This window comes from Heloderma suspectum, chromosome 7 (assembly GCF_057233095.1).
Source record: "Heloderma suspectum isolate Gila_16-S chromosome 7, 16-S_ref, whole genome shotgun sequence".
Lineage (NCBI taxonomy): Eukaryota > Metazoa > Chordata > Lepidosauria > Squamata > Helodermatidae > Heloderma > Heloderma suspectum.
The window spans coordinates 50,644,927-50,670,088 of NC_139464.1; the positions used below are offsets into that span (position 1 = coordinate 50,644,927).

Genomic DNA, 25,162 nt, shown 5'->3' on the forward strand with positions numbered 1-25,162 from the left:
GCTTTGATTAGACGGACCTTTGTCGGCAAGGTGATGTCTCTGCTTCTTACTATGCTGTCTAGGTTGGCCATAGCTTTCCTCCCAAGGAGCAAGCGTCTTTGAATTTCATGGCTACAGTCACCGTCTGCGGTGATCTTGGAGCCCAAGAAAGTAAAATCTGTCACTGCTTCCATTTCTTCCCCTTCTATATGCCAGGAAGTGATGGGGCCAGATGTCATGATCTTCGTTTTTTTAATGTTGAGTTTCAAACCAGCTTTTGCACTCTCCTCTTTCACCCTCAACAAGAGGCTCTTGAGATCCTCTTCGCTTTCTGCCATTAGGGTGGTATCGTCTGCATATCGGAGGTTGTTGATAATTCTCCCAGCAATCTTAATTCCGACCTCTGATTCATCCAACCCGGCATTTCTCATGATGTACTCTGCATATAAGTTAAATAAGCAGGGTGACAATATGCAGCCTTGTCGTACTCCTTTCCCAATTTTGAACCAATCGGTTGTTCCATGTCTGGTTCTTACTGTTGCTTCTTGACCCTCGTACAGGTTTCTCAGGAGACAGGTAAGGTGGTCTGGTACTCCCATCACTTTAAGAATTTGCCACAGTTTGTTGTGATCCACACAATCAAAGGCTTTAGTGCAGTCAATGAAGCAGAAAGAGCCATTTTTCTGGAATTCTCTTGCTTTCTCCACAATCCAGTGAATGTTGGTGATTTGATCTCTAGTTCCTATGCCTCTTCGAAACCCCGCTTGTACTTCCGGTAGTTCTCGGTTCGCATACTGCTGAAGCCTAGCTTGTAGGATTTTGAGCATCACCTTGCTGGCATGTGAAATGAGCGTAATTGTGCGGTAGTTTGAACACTCTTTGGCGTTGCCCTTCTTTGGAATTGGAATGTAAACTGACCTTTTCCAGTCTTGTGGCCACTGTTGGGTGTTCCAGATTTGTTGGCATATTGAGTGCAGCACTTTAACAGCATCATCTTTTAGGATTTTAAATAGCTCGGCTGGAATACTGTCATCTCCGCTAGCTTTGTTGTTACTAATGCTTCCTAAGGCCCACTTGACTAGGATGTCCGGCTCAAGTTCAGTGACCGCACTATCATGGCTATCAGGGACATTCAGATCTTTCCTGTATAGTTCTTCTGTGTATTCTTGCCACCTCTTCTTAATCTCATCTGCTTCTGTTAGGTCCCTGCCTTCTTTGTCCTTTATCATGCCCGTCTTTGCACAAAACGTTTCCTTGAGATCTCCAATTTTCTTGAAGAGATCTCTAGTCTTTCCCATTCTGTTATTTTCCTCGATTTCTTTGCATTGTTCATTTAAGAAGGCCTTCTTGTCTCTCCTTGCTATTCTCTGGAACTCTGCATTCAGTTGGGTATATCTTCCCCTTTCTCCCTTGCTTTTCGCTTCCCTTCTTTCGTGAGCTACTTGTAAAGCCTCATCAGACAGCCACTTGGCTTTCTTGCATTTCTTTTTCTTTGGGATGGATTTCGTTGCTGCCTCCTGAACAATGTTACGGACCTCCGTCCATAGTTCCTCAGGCACTCTGTCTATCAGGTCTAATCCCTGAAATCTATTCCTCACCTCCACTGTATATTCATCAGGGATATGATTTAGGTCATACCTGAACGGTTTAGTGGTTTTCCCGACGTTCTTCAACATATAAATGCAGAGCTGTTAACCTCTCTAACTAAACGTAGATGGGATGTATTTAACACGTCATACCTGGTAGTCTTTTGGTGAATTCCACAAGGACCTGTACATGACTGGTGGCCATTTCTGTTAAGATGAGAAAATTCTTTTCAGCACTAAATGCCTCTTGTACCTGAGAATGAAAACAAAATTATGTTATTATTAATATTAATGGTAGGAATAGTAATAAGAAGTCCTTATTTGTCCTGTGGCAGCTAAAGAGAATTTATTGGATTTGGGGTGCAATCCTATCCATGTTTAGACAGAAAAAAGCCCTACAACTCCCAGCATTCCCCAGCCAGCATAGTTTTTTTCTGTCCAAACATGTCCGTGATCATGCAGTTGAATTACTCTAGATTATGTTGATTATGGAAGGTTGAGATAACTGATTAGGCTAGGCCTCAACAAGAGAAAATGAATGGACAGAGAAGAAAAGAGAGCATGTTTAAAGTATTATATTTATAAAGTCCTTTTTAAAGCAGACAAAAGTCAATTGTCACATGAGGTTCAGGAGAGAAAACAAGGGTCGTAATATTGCTCTCTGTTGGTGGAGTGTGGAGTCTTTTGCCACATCAGGCTTTGTAGAACTACTAGAGGTCTTCTGCTCTGATTAGGTCACAAACCAACCCAGGCTCTGTGGATGTACATCATGCTTAACAGGAGCAGGCGTAGTGCACATGGTGGAGCCTGCACCACTCATCATGTTTGCATGATCCCTGACTATTGACCAAGTTAGCTGCAGCTGATGGGAACTTGAGTGCAACAATATCTAGAGGACTACAGGTTCCCCACCCCTACACAATGAGCATGAACTGCGTGATAATGCATACAGTCTCTTTGCTCCAGTTTAGGTCCTCCTGCTCATCTGAGGAGATAAACCCAGACATGGATAGCTTAGCATTACATCTGAACCTGGGATTATGGTTTATTGCACCCAAAAAAGGCAGGATGGGCCCCCACTCCCCTGACATCATCCAGCCTGCTGGTTGGATGATGATGTCAAAGTGGTGGGGTAAGGTTAGAAACATACTGGACTGTCCTGCTCTCTCCTACTACTTATTTGTTTACCTGTATGCAAAGCCTCCACACCCTATTCTCTGCATTTGAAAAGCAGAATTGTGTCCAATATCTATAATTCCTACTGGAAAAACAGTGGAAGACTTTATACAGAATAACTAGAAATTCTACTAGAATGCTTTGAAAGAATATTTGACCCCGAAATGTTTTGGTATTGTATTAAATGGTATACTTACAAGCTTTTTAGAAACTTCAGGAGGAAATCGTTGTTTGTTATATGAATCCATGATATAGTGAAGAAGATTCTGCTGTTCTGGGGTTAGTTCTACTTTCTCCTATACTGGCAATAATAAACCATAAGCTTCAGTAACTGTGTATGATTTTATACCTCATATTTTAGTTATACTGCACAGATCTGAGCACCTTGATTTCCACAACAGAAGCAGTTATCCTCAAGTTATGTATGCATATAAAGCTAACAACACTATAATAACAAATGTTTCATTATAATGAGTTTGTCATAGATACATTTCGCAAGGGCGTCATACTCTTGAGACTCAGTGGAGGTTGGTGGCTCTGATTTCGGTGGGGCTGTGAATCCATCCTGGGTTTCAGTCAGAACCAGCCAGAACTCCAAAGGAGCTATCCAAGGTCCTGAACCCTAGCTCTAAAATAGGTGATGCACACTGGATAGCTCCTTTAGAGTTCTGGCTGGTTCTGACTGAAACCCAGGATGGATTCACAGCCCCACCGAAATCAGAGCCACCAGCCTCCACTGTTGAGACAACAACAATATTTCCAGAGCCAGCACTGGATAACCTTTTCCGTTTATGTGAGAGTGGAGAAGGGGAGCGGGGACACGACCTTATAAGCTATTACTGCCATGGTTAGACATGTTTCACCAGTAAACAAATGCTTAGGATTAACTATAGCCACTGTTGCACCAACACACTGTTACAAACCATAACATGATCCTTATGACGTTATACTTGTGCAAATGGATATTTCACCTGACAGCCATTTTGGGTACCACCATGTGAATTAAATGCAAATAATGTACTTCTAACTTGTGAAAATAAGCCAGTATTGTTCCATCGTGATCCTGAGTGCTGTACACAGAGATCACACCTTTAATGTCCGCTGCTAAATGGCATATCTAATTATCTGCAGGAATGGTTACAAACTCAGTAACTGATCTATGAAAAGTCTGGAAGTTACTAACATTTTGTTATTCTCATTTAATCCCCCATGTAATTGTATCAAACTGTAGAAAATTGTACAATGCAAAATGTTACAATAATTTTATTACCTTGTAGAATTTGGTTGTAGATGACACTTGCTTCAAGTCTGGTCCCTCAGTATCTTCACCAGTTGTCTGATCTAAAGGCTGTGTTGTATTTTTTCTTAGCCGTTTTGACTTACATTGTATTTCTGTTAACAAACCTGAAGCGTTGTACAGAATGAACATCTAGAATTTGTACATCTGACCTTCAGCATGTGTTTCAACCAGATTAGAAACAAACATCTGTCCACATATACCTAACATATTCCTCCAGCATTCATTTATTTTATGAGCTCATTTTACAAGCTTATTTTACTAGCCAGCTGCAGCCTCTCCTCGACAGGGATGACCTGGCCACAGTTATTCATGCTCTGGTAAATGCTTTCTTAGTCTACTGCAATGTGCTGTACCTGGAGCTATCCTTGAAGATCTTTGAGAATTGTTGCTACAGAATACAGCTTTAATACTTTTAGCTGAAAATAGTTCACGGTGAACATATCTCACCAGTATTTTTTTTTAAACGTCACTGGTTGCCAGTTAATTTCCAAACTGAGTTCAAGGCGCTGGTGTTCCTTGAACACTGAGAGAGCACTAAATCTTGGTGGTTCCATCCAATATCATGTGAGTGGATTTCTGCTCATGCAACAGGTCTTCCCTTTCCTCTCCTTCCCACCATTACCTGCTTGCATGCCCCCCAAATCTGCATGACAGTCCCCCAGCCCTCCAGAGCAGATCTGGAGTGGGGGTGGAAGGGAGAGGAGGAAGCTGCTACACCAATGGTGTTCTTTTCACTGGCAGACAGACACAGTTGAAAAAAATCTCCTGTTTTTGTAGATGCTTCTACATTTCACATTCAGAACCAACCCAGTCACATTCAGAGCCAACCTGTTCTCAAGAAAGGCAGGAAAGAAGTACACATTTTTCAAATCACTCTGTATCTGTTCTACTTGCATTAAAGTACCTGAACTGAGAGGTTAAAAGAGTGCCCTCTTTGGAAGTCAGACAGAAAGGATGAAACATATTTATTGTAGAATGAGGCCTCATAATGCATTTTTTTTTACTAACACAATAATAAGTAATCCATGCATTGTACTTATAAAAGTTCCTGTGAGCCAAATCTTTTTGGTTTGTTTTCTCAGCCCCTGAGTTGTTTGTTTTCCCCTGTGAGCCAGGTCTTAAAGTTTCTACTAACTCAAAAATACTAAATGGTATGAAACCCTATGGTTTCTTTAACCTGGATTATTGCATCTTTCACTATATTGTATGAAGTAGGGTGTCCTTAACTTCAGAAGATGTCCTGTCACTGACAGAGAAGCAGGCAAATGTTGATCCAAGGACATAAGCATAATAACAACTTAAATTAAAGTAAGTTAAAAAAAAAATAGGGTCACCTGAGTGCCCTACTTTTGAGGTTGGAGAACAGGAAAATAGTCTCGTTCAGAGACTAGATATTGTTGAGGAAGATATCAATGAAAATGCCTAATTCAGTAGTGAATGCTTTTAATATCCTGTATATTATAAAATTATGCACCATGAAAAGCAAGTTTCCTCTATCACTGAAAGAAGAGGAAATTTAAAGGATTAAAATAACAGTCCCACATAATATCTTCAAGGAGTAAAATAGTATTTATGATAATGATGCAGACACTAGAGGTGGTGCTGACTTTCATCATTTCACCACAGGTAGTGGATGGGTTGCATGTTCTTTTGCTTAACACCGTATGAATGATGAATACTGCTAAAGTGTGATGACCAATTCATATGTTATTGGACAAAGATGCTATTGTATGTCCATCATGTGCTTCTGTAGGAAACAGTGGAAGGAAGATGTTTCTGAAAACATGTGGTAAATTCAAACATAGGGCTCCCAACAATTGGGTCTTTACTTCATGTATTGAGATATGTATCTTCCTCCCACCACACATTACACTGGTCATCACAGTGACACACACTGGATGAAATGGGGGTTATTTGATTTGTTTGATTGATTGATTAAAATGTGTATGCTGCTTTTGTGCCGTAGGTGCCCTCCGAGGCTGCTCAACAAAATCTCATAAAAACATGAGTATAATAAAAATATAAAGCAGCAGAGAAACTCAGAGTATCATGATCATATTTGTATATCATTAAACATAAATAACAACAAGAAAAGCAGCATATCAGCCTAAGACACAAATAAACAAATAAAATCAATTTACCCACCAAAAGCCTGACTAACAGGACAGACTTAGCCTGGTTCCTAAAGAAGAAGAATGAAGGTGACTGCCTTCCCCTAAATACAGCAAATCAAGCCCTGATATCTTCCAAGGAGGCTTTATCGGTCATTCCATGACCAACAGAGTCTTGCCAGGCAATAGCACAGTAGTGGCACCCACCCTCTGCACATTCTCCCAGATGTCGTTCAAGAGGCAGAAACTATGGTGAGCTTTACACGCCTCTTTACACTCATTTGTACACTCAGGCTTTCCCTGACTTGTAATCAATTATGACACTGCTCTGTTTTACTGCTTTTGCTGTAAAGTTTTAAAGTTATGTATTGTTTCATACTGTTTATATATTGGTTTTTATATTGTGTCATATGTGTTTTTATGTAAACTATTTGGAAATCCTGGAATGTGAAGCAGTATAGAAGTAACTTAACTTATTTAAGAAAGTAATGTGCCAGTCAGTTCCACAATTGAAGTGCAATCGCAGAAAAGCTCCTCTCTCCAGTAGCCATCCTCCTAATCTTCATAGGTAAAGGCACCCCTTGAAGGGCTAACATAAGAAGAACCCTGCTGGATCAGCATTCTGTTCCCAGAGTGGCCAACCAGATACCTATGAGAAGCCTCAAGCAGGACGTACAGCATTCTCCTGTTCATGTTCCCCAGTAACTCATTTTCAGAGGCATACTGCCTCCGGTACTAGAGGCGATATATAGCAACTGTGACTAGTAGCCACTGATAACTTTCTCCTCCATGAATTTGTCTAATACTACATCTTTTGGCAGTGAACCTAACATAGTTAAACTATGTACTCAGTGGAGAGTGCAAAAGCTGGTTTGAAACTCAACATTAAAAAAACTAAGATCATGGCATCTGGCCCCATCACTTCCTGGCATATAGAAGGGGAAGAAATGGAAGCAGTGACAGATTTTACTTTCTTGGGCTCCAAGATCACCACAGACAGTGACTGTAGCCATGAAATTAAAAGACGCTTGCTCCTTGGGAGGAAAGCTATGGCAAACCTAGACAGCATAGTAAGAAGCAGAGACATCACCTTGCCGACAAAGGTCCATATAATCAAAGCTATGGTTTTTCCCAGTAGCAACGTGTGGCTGTGAGAGCTGGACTATAAGGAAGGCTGAGCGCCGAAGAATTGATGCTTTCGAACTGTGGTGCTGGAGAAGACTCTTACAAGTCCCCTGGACTGCAAGGAGGTCAAATCAGTCCATCCTAAAGGAAATCAACCCTGACTTGCTCATTGGAAAGACAGATACTGAAGCTGAAGCTCAAATATTTTGGCCACCTAATGCGAAGAGAAAACCCTCTGGAAAAGACCCTGATGCTGGGAAAGATTGAAGGCAAAAGGAGAAGGGGACTGCAGAGGATGAGATGGCTAGATAGCATCACCGATGCAATGAATATGAACTTGAGCACACTGCGGGCTCTTTAGATCCTCTTCACTTTCTGCCATTAGGGTGGTATCGTCTGCATATCTGAGGTTGCTGATAATTCTCCCAGCAATCTTAATTCCGACCTGTGATTCATCCAACCTGGCATCTCTCATGATGTACTCTGCATATGAGCTAAATAAGCAGGGCGACAATATACAGCCTTGTCGTACTCCTTTCCCAATTTTGAACCAATCAGTTGTTCCATGTCTGGTTCTTACTGTTGCTTCTCGACCCTTGTACAGGTTTCTCAGGAGACAGTTAAGGTGGTCTGGTACTCCCATCACTTTCAGAATTTGCCACAGTTTGTTGTGATCCACACAATCAAAGGCTTTAGTGCAGTCAATGAAGCAGAAAGAGCCATTTTTCTGGAATTCTCTTGCTTTCTCCACAATCCAGTGAATGTTGGTGATTTGATCTCTAGTTCCTATGCCTCTTCGAAACCCCGCTTGTACTTCCGGTAGTTCTTGATTCACATACTGCTGAAGCCTAGCTTGTAGGATTTTGAGCATAACCTTGCTGGCATGTGAAATGAGCACAATTGTGCGGTAGTTTGAACACTCTTTGGCATTGCCCTTCTTTGGAATTGGAATGTAAACTGACCTTTTCCAGTCTTTTGGCCACTGTTGAATGTTCCAAATTTGTTGGCATATTGAGTGCAGCACTTTAACAGCATCATCTTTTAGGATTTTAAATAGCTCAGCTGGAAGACTGTCATCTCCGCTAGCTTTGTTGTTAGTAATGCTTCCTAAGGCCCACTTGACTTCACTCTCTAGGATGTCCGGCTCAAGTTCAGTGACTGCACTATCAATGCTATCAGAGACCCTTTCCTGTATAGTTCTTCTGTGTATTCTTTCCACCTCTTCTTAATCTCATCTGCTTCCGTTAGGTCCCTGCCTTCTTTGTCCAGTATCATGCCCGTCTTTGCAGAAAATGTTCCCTTGAGATCTCTGATTTTCTTGAAAAGATCTCTAGTCTTTCCCATTCTATTGTTTTCCTCGATTTCTTTGCACTGTTCATTTAAGAAGGCCTTTTTATCTCTCCTTGCTATTGTCTGGAACTCTGCATTCAGTTGGATATATCTTCCCCTTTCTCCCTTGCTTTTCGCTTCCATTCTTTCCTCAAATACTTGTAAAGCCTCATCAGACAGCCACTTTGCTTTCTTGCATTTCTTTTTCTTTGGGATTGATTGAGTTGCTGCCTCCTAAACAATGTTACGGACCTCCGTCCATAGTTCCTCAGGCACTCTGTCTATCCAGTCTCATCGCTTAAATCTATTCCTCACCTCCACTGTATATTTATAAGGGATATGATTTAGGTCATACCTGAATGGTTTAGTGGTTTTCCCGACGTTCTTCAATTTAAGCCGAAATTTTGCAAGAAGCAGCTCATGATCTGAGCCACACTCAGCTCCAGGTCTTGTTTTTACTGACTGTATAGAGCTTCTCCATCTTTGGCTGCAAAGGACATAAACAATCTGATTTCAGTATTGACCATGTGGTGATGTCCATGTGTAGAGTCGCCTCTTGTGCTTTTGGAAAAGAGTGTTTGCTATGATCAGCGTGTTCTCTTGGCAAAACTCTATTAGCCTTTGTCCTGCTTCATTTTGTACACCAAGGCCATGCTTGCTTGTTATGCCAGTTATTTCTTGACTTCCTACTTTAGCATTCCAGTCCCCTATGATGAAAAGGACATCTTTTTTTGGTGTTAGTTCTAGAAGGTGTTGCAGGTCTTCATAGAACTGATCAACCTCAGCTTCTTCGGCCTCAGTGGTTGGGGCATAGACTTGAATTACTGTGATGCTGAATGGTTTGCCTTGGATTTGTACTGAGATCATTCTGTTGTTTTTGAGATTGTACCCCAGTACTGCTTTTCCCACCCTTTTATTGACTATGAGTGCTACTCCATTTCTTCTAAGGGATTCTTGCCCACAGTCGTAGATATAATGGTCACCTGAATTAAATTCGCCCATGCTTGTCCATTTTAGTTCGCTGATTCCCAAGATGTCGATGTTCAATCTTGCCATCTCATGCTTGACTACCTCCTGCTTACCTTGATTCATTGATCTTACATTCCAGGTTCCTAAACATTATTGTTCTTTACAGCATCAGACTTTCTTTTCACTATCAGACACATCCACAGCTGAGTGTCCTTTTGGCTTTGGCCCAGCCGCTTCACTCTTTCTGGAGCTACTTGGAAATACCCTCTGCTCTTCCCCAGTAGTATATTGGACACCTTCCGACCTGAGGGGCTCATCTTCCGGCGTCATATCTTTTAGCCTTGTGATACATTCCATGAAGAATACTGGAGTGGGTTGGCAAGAATACTGGAGTGGGTTGCCATTTCCTTCTCCAGTAGACCACATTTTGTCAGAACTCTCCGCCATGACCTGTCCGTCTTGGGTGGCCCTGCACAGCATAGCTTATGGCTTCACTGAGTTACGCAAGCCTCTTCGCCACAACAAGGCAGTGATCCATGAAGGGATTGGATTCTACCCACTCTCTTTTGGTAGTGAGTCCATAGCTTAACTATGTTCTTTGTGAAGAAAAACTTATTTTTGTATGTCTTGAATCTCTCACCATTCAGCTTCATTGGATGACCCCAGGTTCTAATATTATGCGAGAGGGAGAAAAACATATCTTTATCCATTATCTCCACTCTATGCTTACTTTTATGTATCTCTATCTTGTTCCCCCTTACTTACCTTTTTTCTAAGTTAAAGAGTCCCAAATGCAGTACCCTTTCCTCATAGGGGAGTTGCTCCAGCCCCTTAATCATTTTGTGTACCATTTTCAGCTCCACAATATCCTTTTTGAGTTGCAGGGACCAGAACTGTACACAGTATTCCAAGTGTCATCAACCATAGATTTGTATAAAGGCATTATGATATTGGCAATTTTAGTTTCAATAAATGGCTTCCAATGAATATCATGTCTTTTCTGTAATGTGTGAAGTGGATCTGACAGAGGATAGTTTTCAAAATCTGTTTCTTTGAATTAGGTATACAGTTTCTGATAAAAAGTTGCATTTTATACATACTTAATGACATGATTACGTATTAGTGTTCCTGAGATACATGATGAATCAGGAGCACCTGAGTTAAGGCCATAAATATGGGTAAGACTACCTACTCTTTTTTGCAATATAAGAATATTCCACAGGAATAATTGCAGCACTGCAGTATGAGTAACTGAAGCAAAGTCCAAGGTAAAGTTAATTTCAAAGAAACTACTTCACTTCACTCCAGTCTATTTACAAATAGAACCTGCAAGTTTAATCACTCTGGCCAACCTTGAGTTTAGAAAGAAACAACCCTAAAAATATACGGCACTGCTCCTTATGTGAGGGTTGTCAGCCAAACAGCTTGCAAAATGTCCTCATTGCTGTATCTTACAAGAACATGCTTATGTTTAAGTTATGAGTTATATGAGCTTCCTAGTAACAAAGTACAGGTTTCCATTGCAGAGGAAGATTCAAGTGGCAGCGCCTATTGTTGGCCTTCGTTTCATATAGGACAATCTGAGAAAATGATCAGCTGGTTTCCATTATCCTTGGTCAGTATTATTTACACTGGCCTATTTTTTTCGGTTCAGTCTATTATTAGGCTCCAGGGCAGTGGCAGTCCGGAAAACACCCAGCCTCCCTCCCTCCCTCCCTCCATCCCTCTCTCTCTCACTCACACACACATACACTTCGGAACAGATAAAGCTGGATTCAACTTTGTAGAGTTTTATTTTTATGCAGCACCCAGGAATGCATTGAGCATTCTCACCACTTTGGCACCATGATTTGTTTGCGTATTTATGCATTGGGTGGAAATAGGGCATATCTCAAGATCTCTGTGGTCTGCTAAATTTACAAAATGAAAGATTAATTATATTATAATTCTTGCATGAATCCCAAACACTGACAGAGGCTGCTGTTTTCCACAAAGCCTAACAGTTAATATAGCATCTCATAATCAGATTGGAGGGTAGAAGTATATTAAAAACTCAGAGTAGATTAATTTCCGGTCTAAACCTAAATTGGTGTGACACCACAGTTATGCTAAGATGATTGGAGCCATCAAGAGGGAACACAAAATGCAGCCTTAATCCTATCCCTTCATCTTTACAAAAAGCAGCATATGCCAAAAAGATAAGTTTTAAATAAGGTACTTATGCCACAGTTAGTTAAAGTTAGTAATATCAGGAGTCTGAAGACCAAACTGCACGTTATGTAGGAGATCTGTAATTGGATGTCCTTTTTTAAAACTGAATTGCAGCCTTAGGGGTACCTATATTTTTTTCCCTAAGGGGCAACAGCTGCTTGGGGTGATTTAATTTAATTTATTTAATTCATGAAAAATGCTACAGGAGGAAAGGAATATGCTCTCACTCAGCACATCTATATTGCAGAATCTTAACATGACAGAAAACCTTTATTAAAGGTTTTCAAGCAGAAGATGCAGTGAACTGAAGTATTGAATATTGGTTTGTATATCAGAATACCTGAATAATTTTAGGAAAATAAAGTGTGTTAAACCTTCTACTCAAAAAGCTGTTGACAATAGATTAAACTATTAATCCAGACCTTCTACTTTCCCATTCTTTCATCCATTTTCCTCACGTACAGCTTTGATCAGTACTTCTAACAATACAAGGGTCCTTTTTCAGGCCGCATGATGGGTAACGGTCATTTAAGAAAGCTTTCATCATATGTTTCTCAATAATGAAGCGCTATGTTTTCTGTAACTAAAAAGGTAAAGGTAAAGGTAAAGGTGTCCCCAACCAGTCGTGTCCGACTCTAGGGTGTGGTGCTCATCTCCATTTCTAAGCCGAAGAGCCAGCGCTGTCCGAAGACGCTTCCATGGTCATGTGGCCGACATGACTGAACACCGAGGTGCACGGAACGCTGTTACCTTTCCCGCCGAGGCGGTACCTATTGATCTACTTGCAATTTCTTGCTTTCGAACTGCTAGGTTGGCAGGAGCTGGGACTGAAGACGGGAGCTCACTCCGTCACGTGGCACTCGGGTCTCGAACTGCTGTCCTGCTGACCTTCCGGTCTGCAATTCAGCGTCTTAACCACTAAGCACTAGCAATCTGCTTTTCTACATTATTTAGAAATGGATATTGTTACTATCTTTTTTTATTTTATTTTTCATATATACAGTTCCCTTTGGAAAAGGCCATAGCGTGCAACAGGTCACAGTTTCAATCTATGAGATCTCCAGGTAGAGATGTCTTAAACTCTAGACAATGGCTGTCAGTCAGTATAGTAGACAATGCTGAGTTAGATGGACCAATGGGCTAATTTAATAGGTTTAAGGTTGCTTCCTGTTATCAACAATCACATATTTACAGGAAGTTATTCCATTTTCTTAACAGAGCATCTAGATTTTGGTTACTCAGTTTGCTCATCTATTGTTATTGCACACTTGGATGTTCCTAATATAGTGCTTTGAACTGTATGCAGCTATAATGCAAAGATAATCTTAGATTTTTACTATCCTTTCCCCGGCCTTTACAAATGCGAATGCAAACCACATAGGCTTCCCAACTGAAAAGAACAGTTACGTGATACAAATATACGTATACATACATTCAGCCAGCATTCCTACTTCCTTGCACTTCTGTAGACGGCACTTCTGACACTTTCTCCTCATATACATGTCCATTTCACAGTTCCCTCCATTTTTACACTTATATACAGCATTTTTGGTGATACTTCTTCTGAAGAAACCTGATGAATGAATAGAGATATGTGCAGGATGAGATTCCAGTTCAAAACTAGTTTTTGTCTTAAAATAAAGCTACAGTTAATTCATATATAAATACCAGATCTGCACTGACTTCTTTTAACCCAGTAAAAATTGTGCTGCTTTATGGTTACTTATTTCCAAAACTTATACTATGCAGTAAAAATTATATAATACTGCCCCTCAGTCCAAAGTCCCATTTTTGGTAAAACACTCGAACAGAGTTCCTGCATGGCCATTTATACCAATAAGACTCCCAATTTTTGCACACAGTGCTCTGCATATGCAGATTAATTGGGATTATTTGAGAAGCACTTTAATATTTTTAATGACCTGTGTTTTATGGTTTTATTTATATTTAATTATTCTTCAATATTAACAGGTATATTCTGCCTTATCTGCTAAAAAGACATCAAGCTGGTGTACAACAATTTAAAACAGTAAAAAACCAAGAACATTAAAAACAGTGAAAATATTAAAACATTTTAACTACATATTTTAAAGGCTAAATTGAAAGGCACATCTTCACATCCTTTCTAAAAGCCAAGAGAGTAGAGGCCAACTGTAGTTCTTGAAGGAGAACATCCCATAATTTGGGGGCAACACAAGTGAAAGCCTTTTCACATGTGTGAGACAAACAGGCCTCTGTGGGTAATGGTGCAATTGTTGTGCACTGCATTGAAAGCTTTTAAGCAAATAAATGTTATTAATAAATAAACATTAAATAGATAGATGATAGATAGATAGATAGATAGATAGATAGATAGGCAATAAACTCCATGTGCAGATTGTTGCTCAAGTACCTAGTAGTCTGGATTATGACATGTGTATGTCTATCAGAAATATGTTAAAATCTTAAAACACCTGGAATATATCTATAAAAGGGAGGGGGTAGAGAATTGGGTATCTCTAGCAGTTCTAGGGGGATGTAAATCAAAGGAACACAATAGATATCTAATTTCCTGTACTTCGTCTGCAATCCTATGCACAATTACTATGGAGTAAGCCCTACTGAACACAGTGGGACTTATTTCTGAGCAAAAATGCTTAGGATTGTGCTGTTAGTGGTCTAGGCTGAACTTGGATCAGAGTTTCTAGAGGAGAGGATTTTACTCCTGAATCAACCTTACAGCAGCAGATTGATTCTAAGGTCTCCTTCTCTACCTCTTTGGATAATTCAGAACTCAAAATGAAATTCAATCTGATCTGATAACCAGATTCATATCAAAAACTACACTATGTTGAAAGAGAGGTGAGGGAATATATGACTGCAAAGGTGAAACTAACCAATTCTACAAGGAGAGGATGGGGGCAAGATTGCCTTTAGGTGTCCTGGATTTCTGTAGGAACACCATCAAAATTACTGCCTTTTTACTAGTAATATATAATGGGCTGAGCAACCCTATACTTAACTTATGCTGGGAATGGAGTGTTCTGCCTGCATAGTGAGTGTGTGTGTATATATTCCACTAATGTATCTGACATGTTGGCAGCATATCTCAACTTCCGTCAGTATTGTGGGGCTTCCACCAAATCTTAGAGCCCCTCAGCTGATGGATATCAAGTACAGAGCTGTGCTTTTAGTAAAGCTTAGATACATTTTTAAATTAATTTAGTTCTTGCCTTCTACCATGAATTAGATAAAACTATTCATTTCTTGAGTTGGATTAATACTCCAACATGATTTTCAATTTGGGATTGATTAGATCTCACAAGAATGATTAGGAAATAATTTTATCCTGAGAAGATTTTTGTATGAGGAACAGAAGTGTGCAATAAAAATAACCTGGTGCCCTCTACACTCACTCATGGTAGGAATGGACAAATCTGCCTATTTCCGGTAATATCTGGTCATATTCCAAACCCATTTCTGCATTAGTATGCAATTTTTAAAATCTGCACAAACATTTGCATTTAAAGACTTATTTAAAATACATATTTTAAACATAATTGTAAAATACACATGTCCAAACACACTTTCTCTTAAAATATGCATTTCCAAACATATTTTATCTCAAAATATCTATTTTTATATGCATTATGATTTTTTTAAACCCAAGAACCACACAAGATTTGAAGTACAAAATATGAGAATTTGAGAGGTAACTACATTCTGATCTTCACATTAGTCTAGGAGACCAGAATGTACCTATTCATCCTTGGAGATCAGGTCAGTTCATACCAGAATTAGCAAAGACTGAATTCCTGAAGCATCCGTAGGCCATTCCCACAAATGTGAGAGTCTGAACAATTCCATTGGCCACCAGTTTGAGTGGCATTATTGTGCAGAATACTATGTGCCTTTCTTTTTCTGCTCTTCTTCTACCTTCATATCAAGCTGCATCACAGATAGCAGGATCATGGTTTTACCCTTCTTCAGTAGATATGATACCAGCATTTGTGGCTCATTAAATTCACAAGAAACTGAGGACAGTGGCTTCCTTGAGGATACATCAGGCTTATGTCTTTGTACCAATGTAGGTCAAGCAGTCAGTTAGCAGAGTTGCCACCAGAACTGGCTTCCTGTTCCCTGAAGAAATGATTGACCTCCTCAAACAATCAATGTTTTTGTACATTCAACAAGATAGGGATGTACGAAAGTTCCGCCACGGATCTCGGGGAGGCCGAATGCCAGCGCATTCGGCACCCCGAAATTGGTGGCAGAACAGCCCGCTCCCCCGGGATGGGACTTACCTGGGGCAGATCTTCCTGGCGGTGGCGGTGGCTGCGGCAGCAGCAGCGGCGGCGGTTCAGTGGCGGTTTGGCAGCAGTTCGGCGGCGGTTCGGCGGCGGCGGCCAGTCTTCCGACCGGCTGCCACCGCTGCCATTTCCAAGTTTAAAAAAAAAACAAAAACGTGATAGGCTATGTAAAGATTTACGTAGCCTATCACGGCTAAATTTTAAAAAAACATCGTGATAGGCTACGGGAATGTTTACGTAGCCTATCACGGCTGATTAAAAACAAAAACAAAAAACGTGCGTATGCAAATGGCAGCGCCCATGGGCGCCGCCATTTGCATTCCTTATTTTGGCACGTCTTAGTCTACGTAAACATTTACGTAGACTAAGATGGCGAAAATAAGGGGAACGCAAATAGTGTAGATGCTACGCTATTTGCGTTCCCCTTATTTTCGCCATCTTAGTCTACGTAAATGTTTATGTAGACTAAGTGGTGTCAAAATAAGGAACGCAAATGGCGGCGGTGTACGCCATTTGTGTACGCGCGTTTTTTGTTTTTTGTTTAATCAGCCGTGATAGGCTACGTAAAGATTTACGTAAAGATATCATGGCTGACTGCAGGGACGCAAACGGCGGCGGCTACGGCCGCCGCCATTTGCGTCCCTGCTAGCCAGCGGCCGGATGTCCGGCTGCTGGCGGAGCCAGCTGGTGGCTCCGCAGAATCACTGCGGAGCACAGCCAGCCGGCCAGGATTCCGGGGTGGGGGAGGAATGGAGTGCTTCCCCCCCCAGCAAGGATTCTGGGGGGAGGGACGGAACGCCTCCCCCCGCACCATCAGCATAATCCCCGAAAGGTAAGTGATTTTCGTACATCCCTACAACAAGAGTTGTTAAAGTAGTCAACATCTTTTGAGGTAACTCAAAAGAAGCACAGCGAATAAGCAGCAATTCAGCCACTGGAGCATCAGTGTGATATAATGCAAGGGTGGTCAGAAAGTAAATCTCCAGATTTTGGACTTCAGCTCCCAGGATTCCTGAACACTGGCCATGCTAGAACGGGCTTTTGGGAGTTGAAGTCTAAAATATCTGGAGATCTACTTTCTGTCCACCCTTGATGTAATGGTCTAGAAACTTGGACTTGTCCAGGGAGACAAGGGTTCCACTCCCTGCTGAACCACCTCATTGGGTGACCTTGGGCCAGTCACTATCAGCCTTATTTACCTCAAAGGGTTGGTGTGAGGATAAAAGCAATGGGAGGGGGAGAGAACAATGTATCTGAGCACACATAAAAGCCCTTCTATCGTCCATGGTCATGAGGGTATTTTAAGCAGTTAATACCTGTCAGGGTCACTTCAGTTTGCAAGAAGTATTGAAAACAAACTGAGGTAGTTTTGTACCAAGTACTTAAACTGAGTAGGGTACAAATTCTCCCCAAATATCAATTGTGTTTGTGGTAGATAACTCACCTTGAGTACATATTTTATACAAAGAAAGTAAATGCTAAATAGTACTTGGCAATACTTCGGATATGCTGTGTTACAAAGTGCTGGTAGCAATGTCTCAAAAGAACAAAGTTGCTGAGCTTCTAACTTGCCTGTTTTTGCAAGAGATGCATTCCTGAGGTACAGAAATACCTCAGTGCAGAAAAATATTACACTATACTTGACCACAGACCCTGTAAGGCAGGGGTGGGCAGAAGATAGATCTCCAGATGCTTTGGCCTTCTACTCCCAGAAGCCCCTGCCAGCATGGCCAGTGGTTAGGAATGCTTTTTTTGCATGCACAATCTCAAACTGCATATTGGGAGCTGAAGTTTGTAATTGTGGAATGTGGAATGAAGTCATGTGTCACCACATTATGTACCCCTTGGTGATTGCTTGTTTCCATGTGGCCTTCCTACAGAATGTAGGGAAAGGGTTAAAGCAACCAATTCAGTGCATGTGCAGAAATTCCATAGTTTAGATGCAAATTCAGATTATAATTTGAATTTTATAATTTTATAATTATAATTATGGCTCAGGCAAGCCTCTCATTTAAAGTAGCCAATGACAGTTTTGTTACAGAATAATAAAACTGCATCTTTTATCAACAAAACTGGCACTTTGCTACATCCATTTGAAGTTGCATCTAAATAGTCTTGTGTACAGTCTCCATTGAAATGTATTTGACTGACACAGAGAGGCCTCTTTTGAAATGCAAATTATTCAGTGCTTTCACTCAGAGTCACCTATTTTCTGTTCCATAATTCCCTAGGTATTTAGTATATTTCCATATTAAGGAAGGAAAAGAAGAGGTTAGGTTTAAAGCTGAATTTTTTCACTGCCTGTAGAAACATTTCTCTACTTAAAAAATATCTAAAATGATGATATGACCCCAGATTTTTAAAAGACCATGTTCTAGCAAAAAAAATCATCATTGATACTAAGAAGCTGCATACAGACATTGTTATTGTCCAGAGAGCTTCGGCTATGGGGCGATATAGAAATGTAATAAATAAATAGTTATTGACAATAAGCAAGTTGTTAATATTATGGATGGAATAAGATATTCTCTAGTATTCTATTAAAATGAGAAGTTAAACACAAAATTAGTAGAAAAACTGACTTTCTGAAATAATTCAGTAATGCAAATTTCATTGAGCCAACAGATTTCAGATATGCAATAATATCCTGCTGAAAGGTATGTTTATAAAATATCCTCAGTGTTAAGGAATGAGTCACCTTTATTCTCAAATATCAATGTTATTAGGGCATTTTGACCTGGTTCACACGTAAAGACAACTCATAGTTTAATTAACCCATGGGTTGTTGCCTTATCCTGAGTTAACCCTTGATTTGTCTGCCAGATGACTGAGTGAACTATGGGTTGTTTTTTCAAGTCCTGGGTTGTTTGGTCCCCTCCTCCTTTGACCACTCCCTCCCTTTATCCCACATGTCTTTGCGGCACTGTAGTACTGGCATGTATAGCAGGTGGGTTTTTTTTTACTGCTGTTACCCACCGCCTCTGTAGCCTGGTGAACAGCCTATAAGCAACCCACAGTTCTGTGTTCACATGAAACGACAACCCATGGTTTAAACAACCCAAAGTTCACAACCTAACAACAAACCAAACAACAAAGCAAGGGTTCTCTGTGGTTTATAACCCATAGTTAGTCCAAAATTCTGGGTTTGCACATAACTCAATCCATACTCAACCCATACTCTAGGTTGTCACTGCATGTGAACTAGATCTATATGTACCGTACATCCCAGGTCAACAATTCTTCATTTAACAGTTCCCAAACATCCCTTACTTCTTTACATTTAGATTGGATAGCCCTATTGTGAAACTGCTTGGTTCCAAAACATTTCTTCTTGCCCCTCAGATAAAATACCGGGGGGGAGGGGGATTACAGGACACCATTAATATCTTATTGGGCTTCATTGTTGTGACTGGTAGCCTATAAGTAGAGAGTCTTCCACTAGAGAGGGCTCCTTTAACCAGTTACTTCACAGTAGTACCATTAACTTCAATATGACTATTCTGGAATAGTTTCAATAATAGTTTCAATAATAATAATAATAATTCCCAATGTTGACAATTTATGAAGAGTAATTATTCTGACTGTTGACTTTATTTTATGAAGTACAAAATTGGCTCTGCAAATTGGTGCCTTATCTACCAAGAAAGGTTGACTGTAAAAAGATATGCATTATTTCTGTTTGTAATGCAAAACACCAAAAATGATATAGTAGAACTGGTGAACATAGAGAAAAGGACAGCTAAATGATGGGGAGAACTTATTTCTTAATGGAAACCTTTATTACACACTTCTTCCACAGAGCTCATGATACCGTACATGGTCTTCCCCTTGTATCCTAACACAAATTCTGTGAGGTAGGTTAGGCTGAGAGCAGACTGAGCAGGGATTTGAAACAGGTCACCTCCTGGGCTAAGTCCAATACTCTAACCATATACTACACTGGCTCTTTGACCATCTGCCTTATAAATAGGTGATTGAAAAGAGAACAATCATGTATTTGTCCTACCTTTGCAACCTTCACAAGTAAGGGCATTATAATGGTATCCAGATGCTTTGTCACCACAGACAACACACAGCTCCTCGCCTTTAATTCTTCCAGAGGAATAGCCCATCCGAGACTTCTTGGTTACAGCCATGCCCCCTAGGTCAGGCTCCTTTGTGAAAAAGTTATCAGAGGGCATTTTTCTGAGTTCATACATTACAGGCGGGTACCATTCTTCAGGCTGTTGAGGATAGAAGCTGAGGTTGGAGTAATAAGGTGGTGAAGAGATTGGAGGCTGCACTGGGGAAAAGTTGTACTGTACTGTGTTGTATTGTGAATAGGGTGACACATCCACATCTTGCACTGGAGAAGTCATTTGTTCTGGAAATACACCTAGATAATAACACAAAATCCAATTCTATTATCTCTCACTGAAACAGCTTCCCCACACTAAAAATACAAGTCTAAGGGCATTGTCATTTTTCTACTTCCCCTCACCCAACGGGTACTGATATTCAGTCATCCTGAGTTGAATCTCTCTGTTTCTTTTTCTTTCAGTCATTTAGGGCACAATCCTATTGAGACAGGTGGCCGCCTCCAAACTCGGAGTCAACCACCTTTCCAAAGCAGGGCAGGAGAAACATGGAGGGGATCATTCCCTCTGCACTTCTCCTGCCCTGCTTTTTCGGCTAGACAGGTAGCATTCCTGCATTTCTAAAATCTGTAATGGTTTAAGTAGTCCCTTTAGGGCACAATCCTATGGGGATAGGCGGTCGCCTCCGAACTTGGAGGCTACCACCTATCCAATGCAGGGCAGGAGAAGTGTGAAGGGGATCATCCTCTCTGCACTTCAGCCGCCCTGCATTTGCGGCTAGACAGCCAATTTCGGATGTCTACCTGCAGGAAGGTGGAGCAGGGGAGGTGGCTGCCAGACGACACATAGGATGTGTCGTACCGGCATTTCCACCTTCTTTGCCCCAGAATGCCCCCCCACAATGCCTTGCTTTCGCTGCTCCGTGCTCCTCTTCTGAGCGCAGAGAGCACGGGGCCATTCCGAGCTGCCTGCAAGTCAGCGCAGGACGGGGGGAAGGTCGATTCTCAGGGAACTGACCTATCCTACGGCTATCTAGTTCCTGACTAGCGGCCATAGGATTGCTCCCTTAGTTTAACAAATTTAATCTTCTGAGCAGTTTTGTTACTTTTTCTTCTGCTTTTACATCCTGTACCTCTGTTACTACCCTGTTGTTATTGTTATAGTATTGCAATGTTTTAAAAATTTAAAAATTATTTATTATGTTATCTGGGCTGTTATATCATTATGTTATCTGGGCTGTTATAGCATTCATTTAATATGAACTGCTTAGGGATTTTAATATATTAAGCAGTATAGAGGTATTTTAATTAATTAATTAATGATATACCCAGGATGTGTTAAAGTTTGTATTGCCAGGGCCAACACAACAGAACTATACCAAACCTCTATTTCAACAAGAGATGAACCAGGTTGAGAAGGAGATACTTTGTGCCTTTAATCTTATTGTTATGCTTGTGTCTATTTACATATTTATAGAATGAAAATTTGCATCTAAAATATAACATTTTGAGACAGTGAATATTTTAGCATGGGCATGCTTTATCTAATATCACATTGTAACAAAGAAAACAAAATAAAATAAATATTAAATCAATATTATTGGCTTGATGTGGGAATTCCTGAGTCAAATATCCTCTGCTTTTTATTATAGAACCTGGAGGATTTGAAAGTATTTAAGTTAATCTAGCCAAAGCTGGATTCCTAAGACAAGACCCTTCACATTCACATAAAACATTCTTTTTCTTACTCCCTCGCTCTCTCACACGCACATACATACACACTTTCTCACTAAGACATAAAACTGTGTAAAAATGTCCTTTTGTGACTGAAGGAATAGTTTAATTAAACAAGATAGTTCAGTAAGTGAGCCAAGCTGCATGCTTCATGGAAAGGCAAACCGCTCCCCGCATCCAAATGATAGAAGCATACAAAAACCTGTTGGAGTAGTGATGGCAGGGGACTACACTAAATAAAGGTGCAGGCAACCAGTTCATTTATTCTTGGGGTTTTAAAAAAGTTAGTAGGTTCAGTGATAAGTCATTCAGGACGCAGAGCTAATTAAGAGCTCTGAATGCATAAAAGAGCCTTGGGTGTGAACAGGAGTCACAAGGAGGGGGCAATGTTGCCTACCAGCCAGATGAAGCCAAATAAGTTTCCTTTTTAGCCTAGTTTTCTGATGAATAAAATGGCTAGCATGTGCATTATGTTTTGTAATAGTAGTGGTTTTATTCTGTTAGAAGCCTGACCTGATTTGCTCTGCTGTTTTATACTTCCGGATGCTTAGCCAGGGGACTATCTGTTTATGACTCAGTAAAGCTTGCCAGCCCTTCACTTTCTGGATACAATCTGCCTTCCTCAGCCACTTTTGCTAACAAAGGTCACTAACCAATCTGACCCAGCAGAGAAAATCACCCACCACCACCATTTCCCAGCTCTCCCTACCTCAAGGTAAGTAATTGGGTGCAGGAGGAAGCAACTGGAGCAGCAGTGGGTGCTACAGAAGACTTTTATAGTTTTAACCAAACACTCAAAAGCCCCTCGAGGCTTTTTGACTGTTTAGTTGGAACACTAAAAAAGCCTTGACAGGCTAAATGGGAGGGTGCCCATCCTTTTTGTGAAGATGCAATGTGACATTCTTTTGTGAGGTGCCCTGAGTTGGTTTTTCCTTTTGTTTCTGCAAAGATGGGATGAGGAATTCAGAGCATAGCATACTCTGGTTTTATTGCAAATGTTAGGTCAGGGATGATAATTTGCTCTTGTTGGTAGTGATTACTGTTTTTTTCTGTTTTGCTCTACTCTGATTACTGTTATTGCTTATTAGATGATATATTTTTTTACTTATTTGCATGTATTGATATGCTGTCCTAGAACCAAGTTCTCAGGGCAGCTTATAACAAAAATAAAAAAATAAAAAATATATACATTTTAATTTGCTTTAATTGTTGTTTTAGGGGGCAATCCTATTACCGTTAGTCAGCGGCCAGACGGCCATAGGATATGTTGGTTTCCAGGAACCAACCTAGGAACTTGCACTCCAAGGCCGGTTCCCGGAGAACTGACTCCCCCCCACCCCATGCTGCCTCAAAGGCAGCTCAGAACAGCCCCATGCTCCACGCTCGGAAGAGAAGCACGGAGCAGTGAAAATGGGGCCGGGGATGTTCCATGGTGGGGAAGGCAGAAATGCTGGTACAACACATCCTATGTGTTGTCTGGCAGCTGCCTCCCCTGCTCCGCCTTCCCATGGCTACACAGCCAAAATAGGCGGTCTAGATGCAAATGCAGGGCGGCCGAAGCACAGAGGGGACGATTCCCTCCATGCTTCTCCTGCCCTGCATTGGATAGGTGGTCACCTCCGAGTTCGGAGGCGGCCGCCTATCCCCATAGGATTGCACCCTTAATAGTATTAGCCATCTTGGAAATCCTGCTGGAGAGCAATGTGGGATATAAACGTTTCCCCAAAAATGAAGAGCAAATAATTTGAGGAAATTATGTTTGGGAGCTCAAATCTCACCTCTGACTCTTACTCAGGTTGTGGTCTTGGACAAATCACTTTTCTTGGGGCAGAGCAGTGAGGAGAAAGTTTGGTTGGGTGGAGCTGAGGGAATATGTGGTGGGAGTGGTTTATCAGGGTAGGTAGAGCTTGTAGCATCTTCCATTTTTTGAGGCACTGGCTCCCCCTATCTGGTAATATTATATTCCAAATTCCTGGGTCTTCACTTTGATCATTCCCATGACAAGCAAAGAATGCTCTATAGAAGGGATAGACAAAGGTAGACCTTGGCCCACAAGGGAGGAATTGGCCAGTTTCGGAAGCACAAGCAAATGCTGCTAGTTGCTGGTATTTGTTAAAGGAATGCTGGGCTAGGTGGACTTTGGTCTGATCCTGCAATGTACTTCTTATGCATATTCAGGATTGCGTAACACAGATTAGTTTTGCCTAACTACTAAGACATTCTAGGTATGCATTCTTGCTTTATGTTTTTAGCACACATCAGCAGCATGGATATTCCAGTGTTTATTTTTTATTTAAGGAGACCACACTAAAGTGGTCAGCTCACTCTTATCCTGTATCACAGCAGGTAACACCTCATTCATAATAGTTTACCACAGCAAGAGGAACCAAAATAACCATACTAGAAATTACTGTGTAGGGGAAGGAAAATGCTTAACAGACCAAACCATAAGGGACTGTGCTGGCAAGCTGCATCACACAGCATAAAGAAATCAGTTTGTTATAAATAACAATATTGGATGTCTCAAGTCATAAGCATCCATTTATAGATACAGGTTTCTGAACAGCTGAAATAATCTTACCTAGTATTTAGAACCACAAACCAGAAGTGAGCTGGGAAAATATCTTACCTTTTTTAGAGGGTGTCAATCTGACCATTTACAAGATATTTCCAGAAAACCAGTGCCTTTATGGTGCCGCTCTCTCCTGCTTTCTTAACATCCCATTTACCTTACTCACAAGCAAAAAATAAAGCTTCCTCTAAGAGCAGCCAAGGAAACACTAGGCCAGAGGTTATACAGTTTACTGATTAATTTCATTAGGAGGAGTCCATTTGAAAAATGTCTGAGAAAAGACATGTACAATCCTCAGTACAATGGGTTAAAATCTAGATAATTTGCTCTCAGAGGGAGCACCCAAGAAAACTGTTGAGGATTATTTACAGTGCTATTTATTGCAAATAATGTATTTTATATTACATTGAGAAATACCTGTCTTACTGAAACACACCAAAAGTCCAGCATCCTGTAATCTGCAGTGGTAAGCCTAAATAAATTCTTTGCTCTCCCACTGAGGCCAGGACAGCTGGACACTGATGAGGGAGGGAAGGCAACTCCGCCAACTGTTGTATCCTCACTTGCCTGTAAGAACAACTGCATGGCAGGAATAGCCCTGACTTCTTGACATCATTACCTGCTCTGCTACTGGATTTGGGTGCTTCCAGGGAGGAATTGCTCTTTGCCACAATGCCAAAGCCAAGATAGCCAGAATCCAAGTAGA

General features: G+C 40.8%; 1 protein-coding gene across 4 annotated transcripts in view; it reads right to left on the minus strand.

Moving 5' to 3' along the window:
• The window catches only part of NR1H4 (nuclear receptor subfamily 1 group H member 4), a 53,452-nt gene that overhangs the window by 19,987 nt on the left and 8,303 nt on the right, over positions 1–25,162 (minus strand). For 3 of the 4 annotated variants that reach the window (XM_084810155.1, XM_084810154.1, XM_084810156.1), the window contains exons 3-7: positions 20,082–20,450; positions 13,219–13,359; positions 4,012–4,145; positions 2,939–3,037; positions 1,719–1,818 (exon numbers count right to left, since the gene is read on the minus strand). In XM_084810155.1, coding sequence (XP_084666281.1) covers positions 1,719–1,818; positions 2,939–3,037; positions 4,012–4,145; positions 13,219–13,359; positions 20,082–20,450 — 843 coding nt within the window. Of the gene's footprint in view, positions 1–1,718; positions 1,819–2,938; positions 3,038–4,011; positions 4,146–13,218; positions 13,360–20,081; positions 20,451–24,513; positions 24,621–25,162 lie in introns of those variants that run through there. The other variant, XM_084810157.1, reaches the window with a different exon arrangement.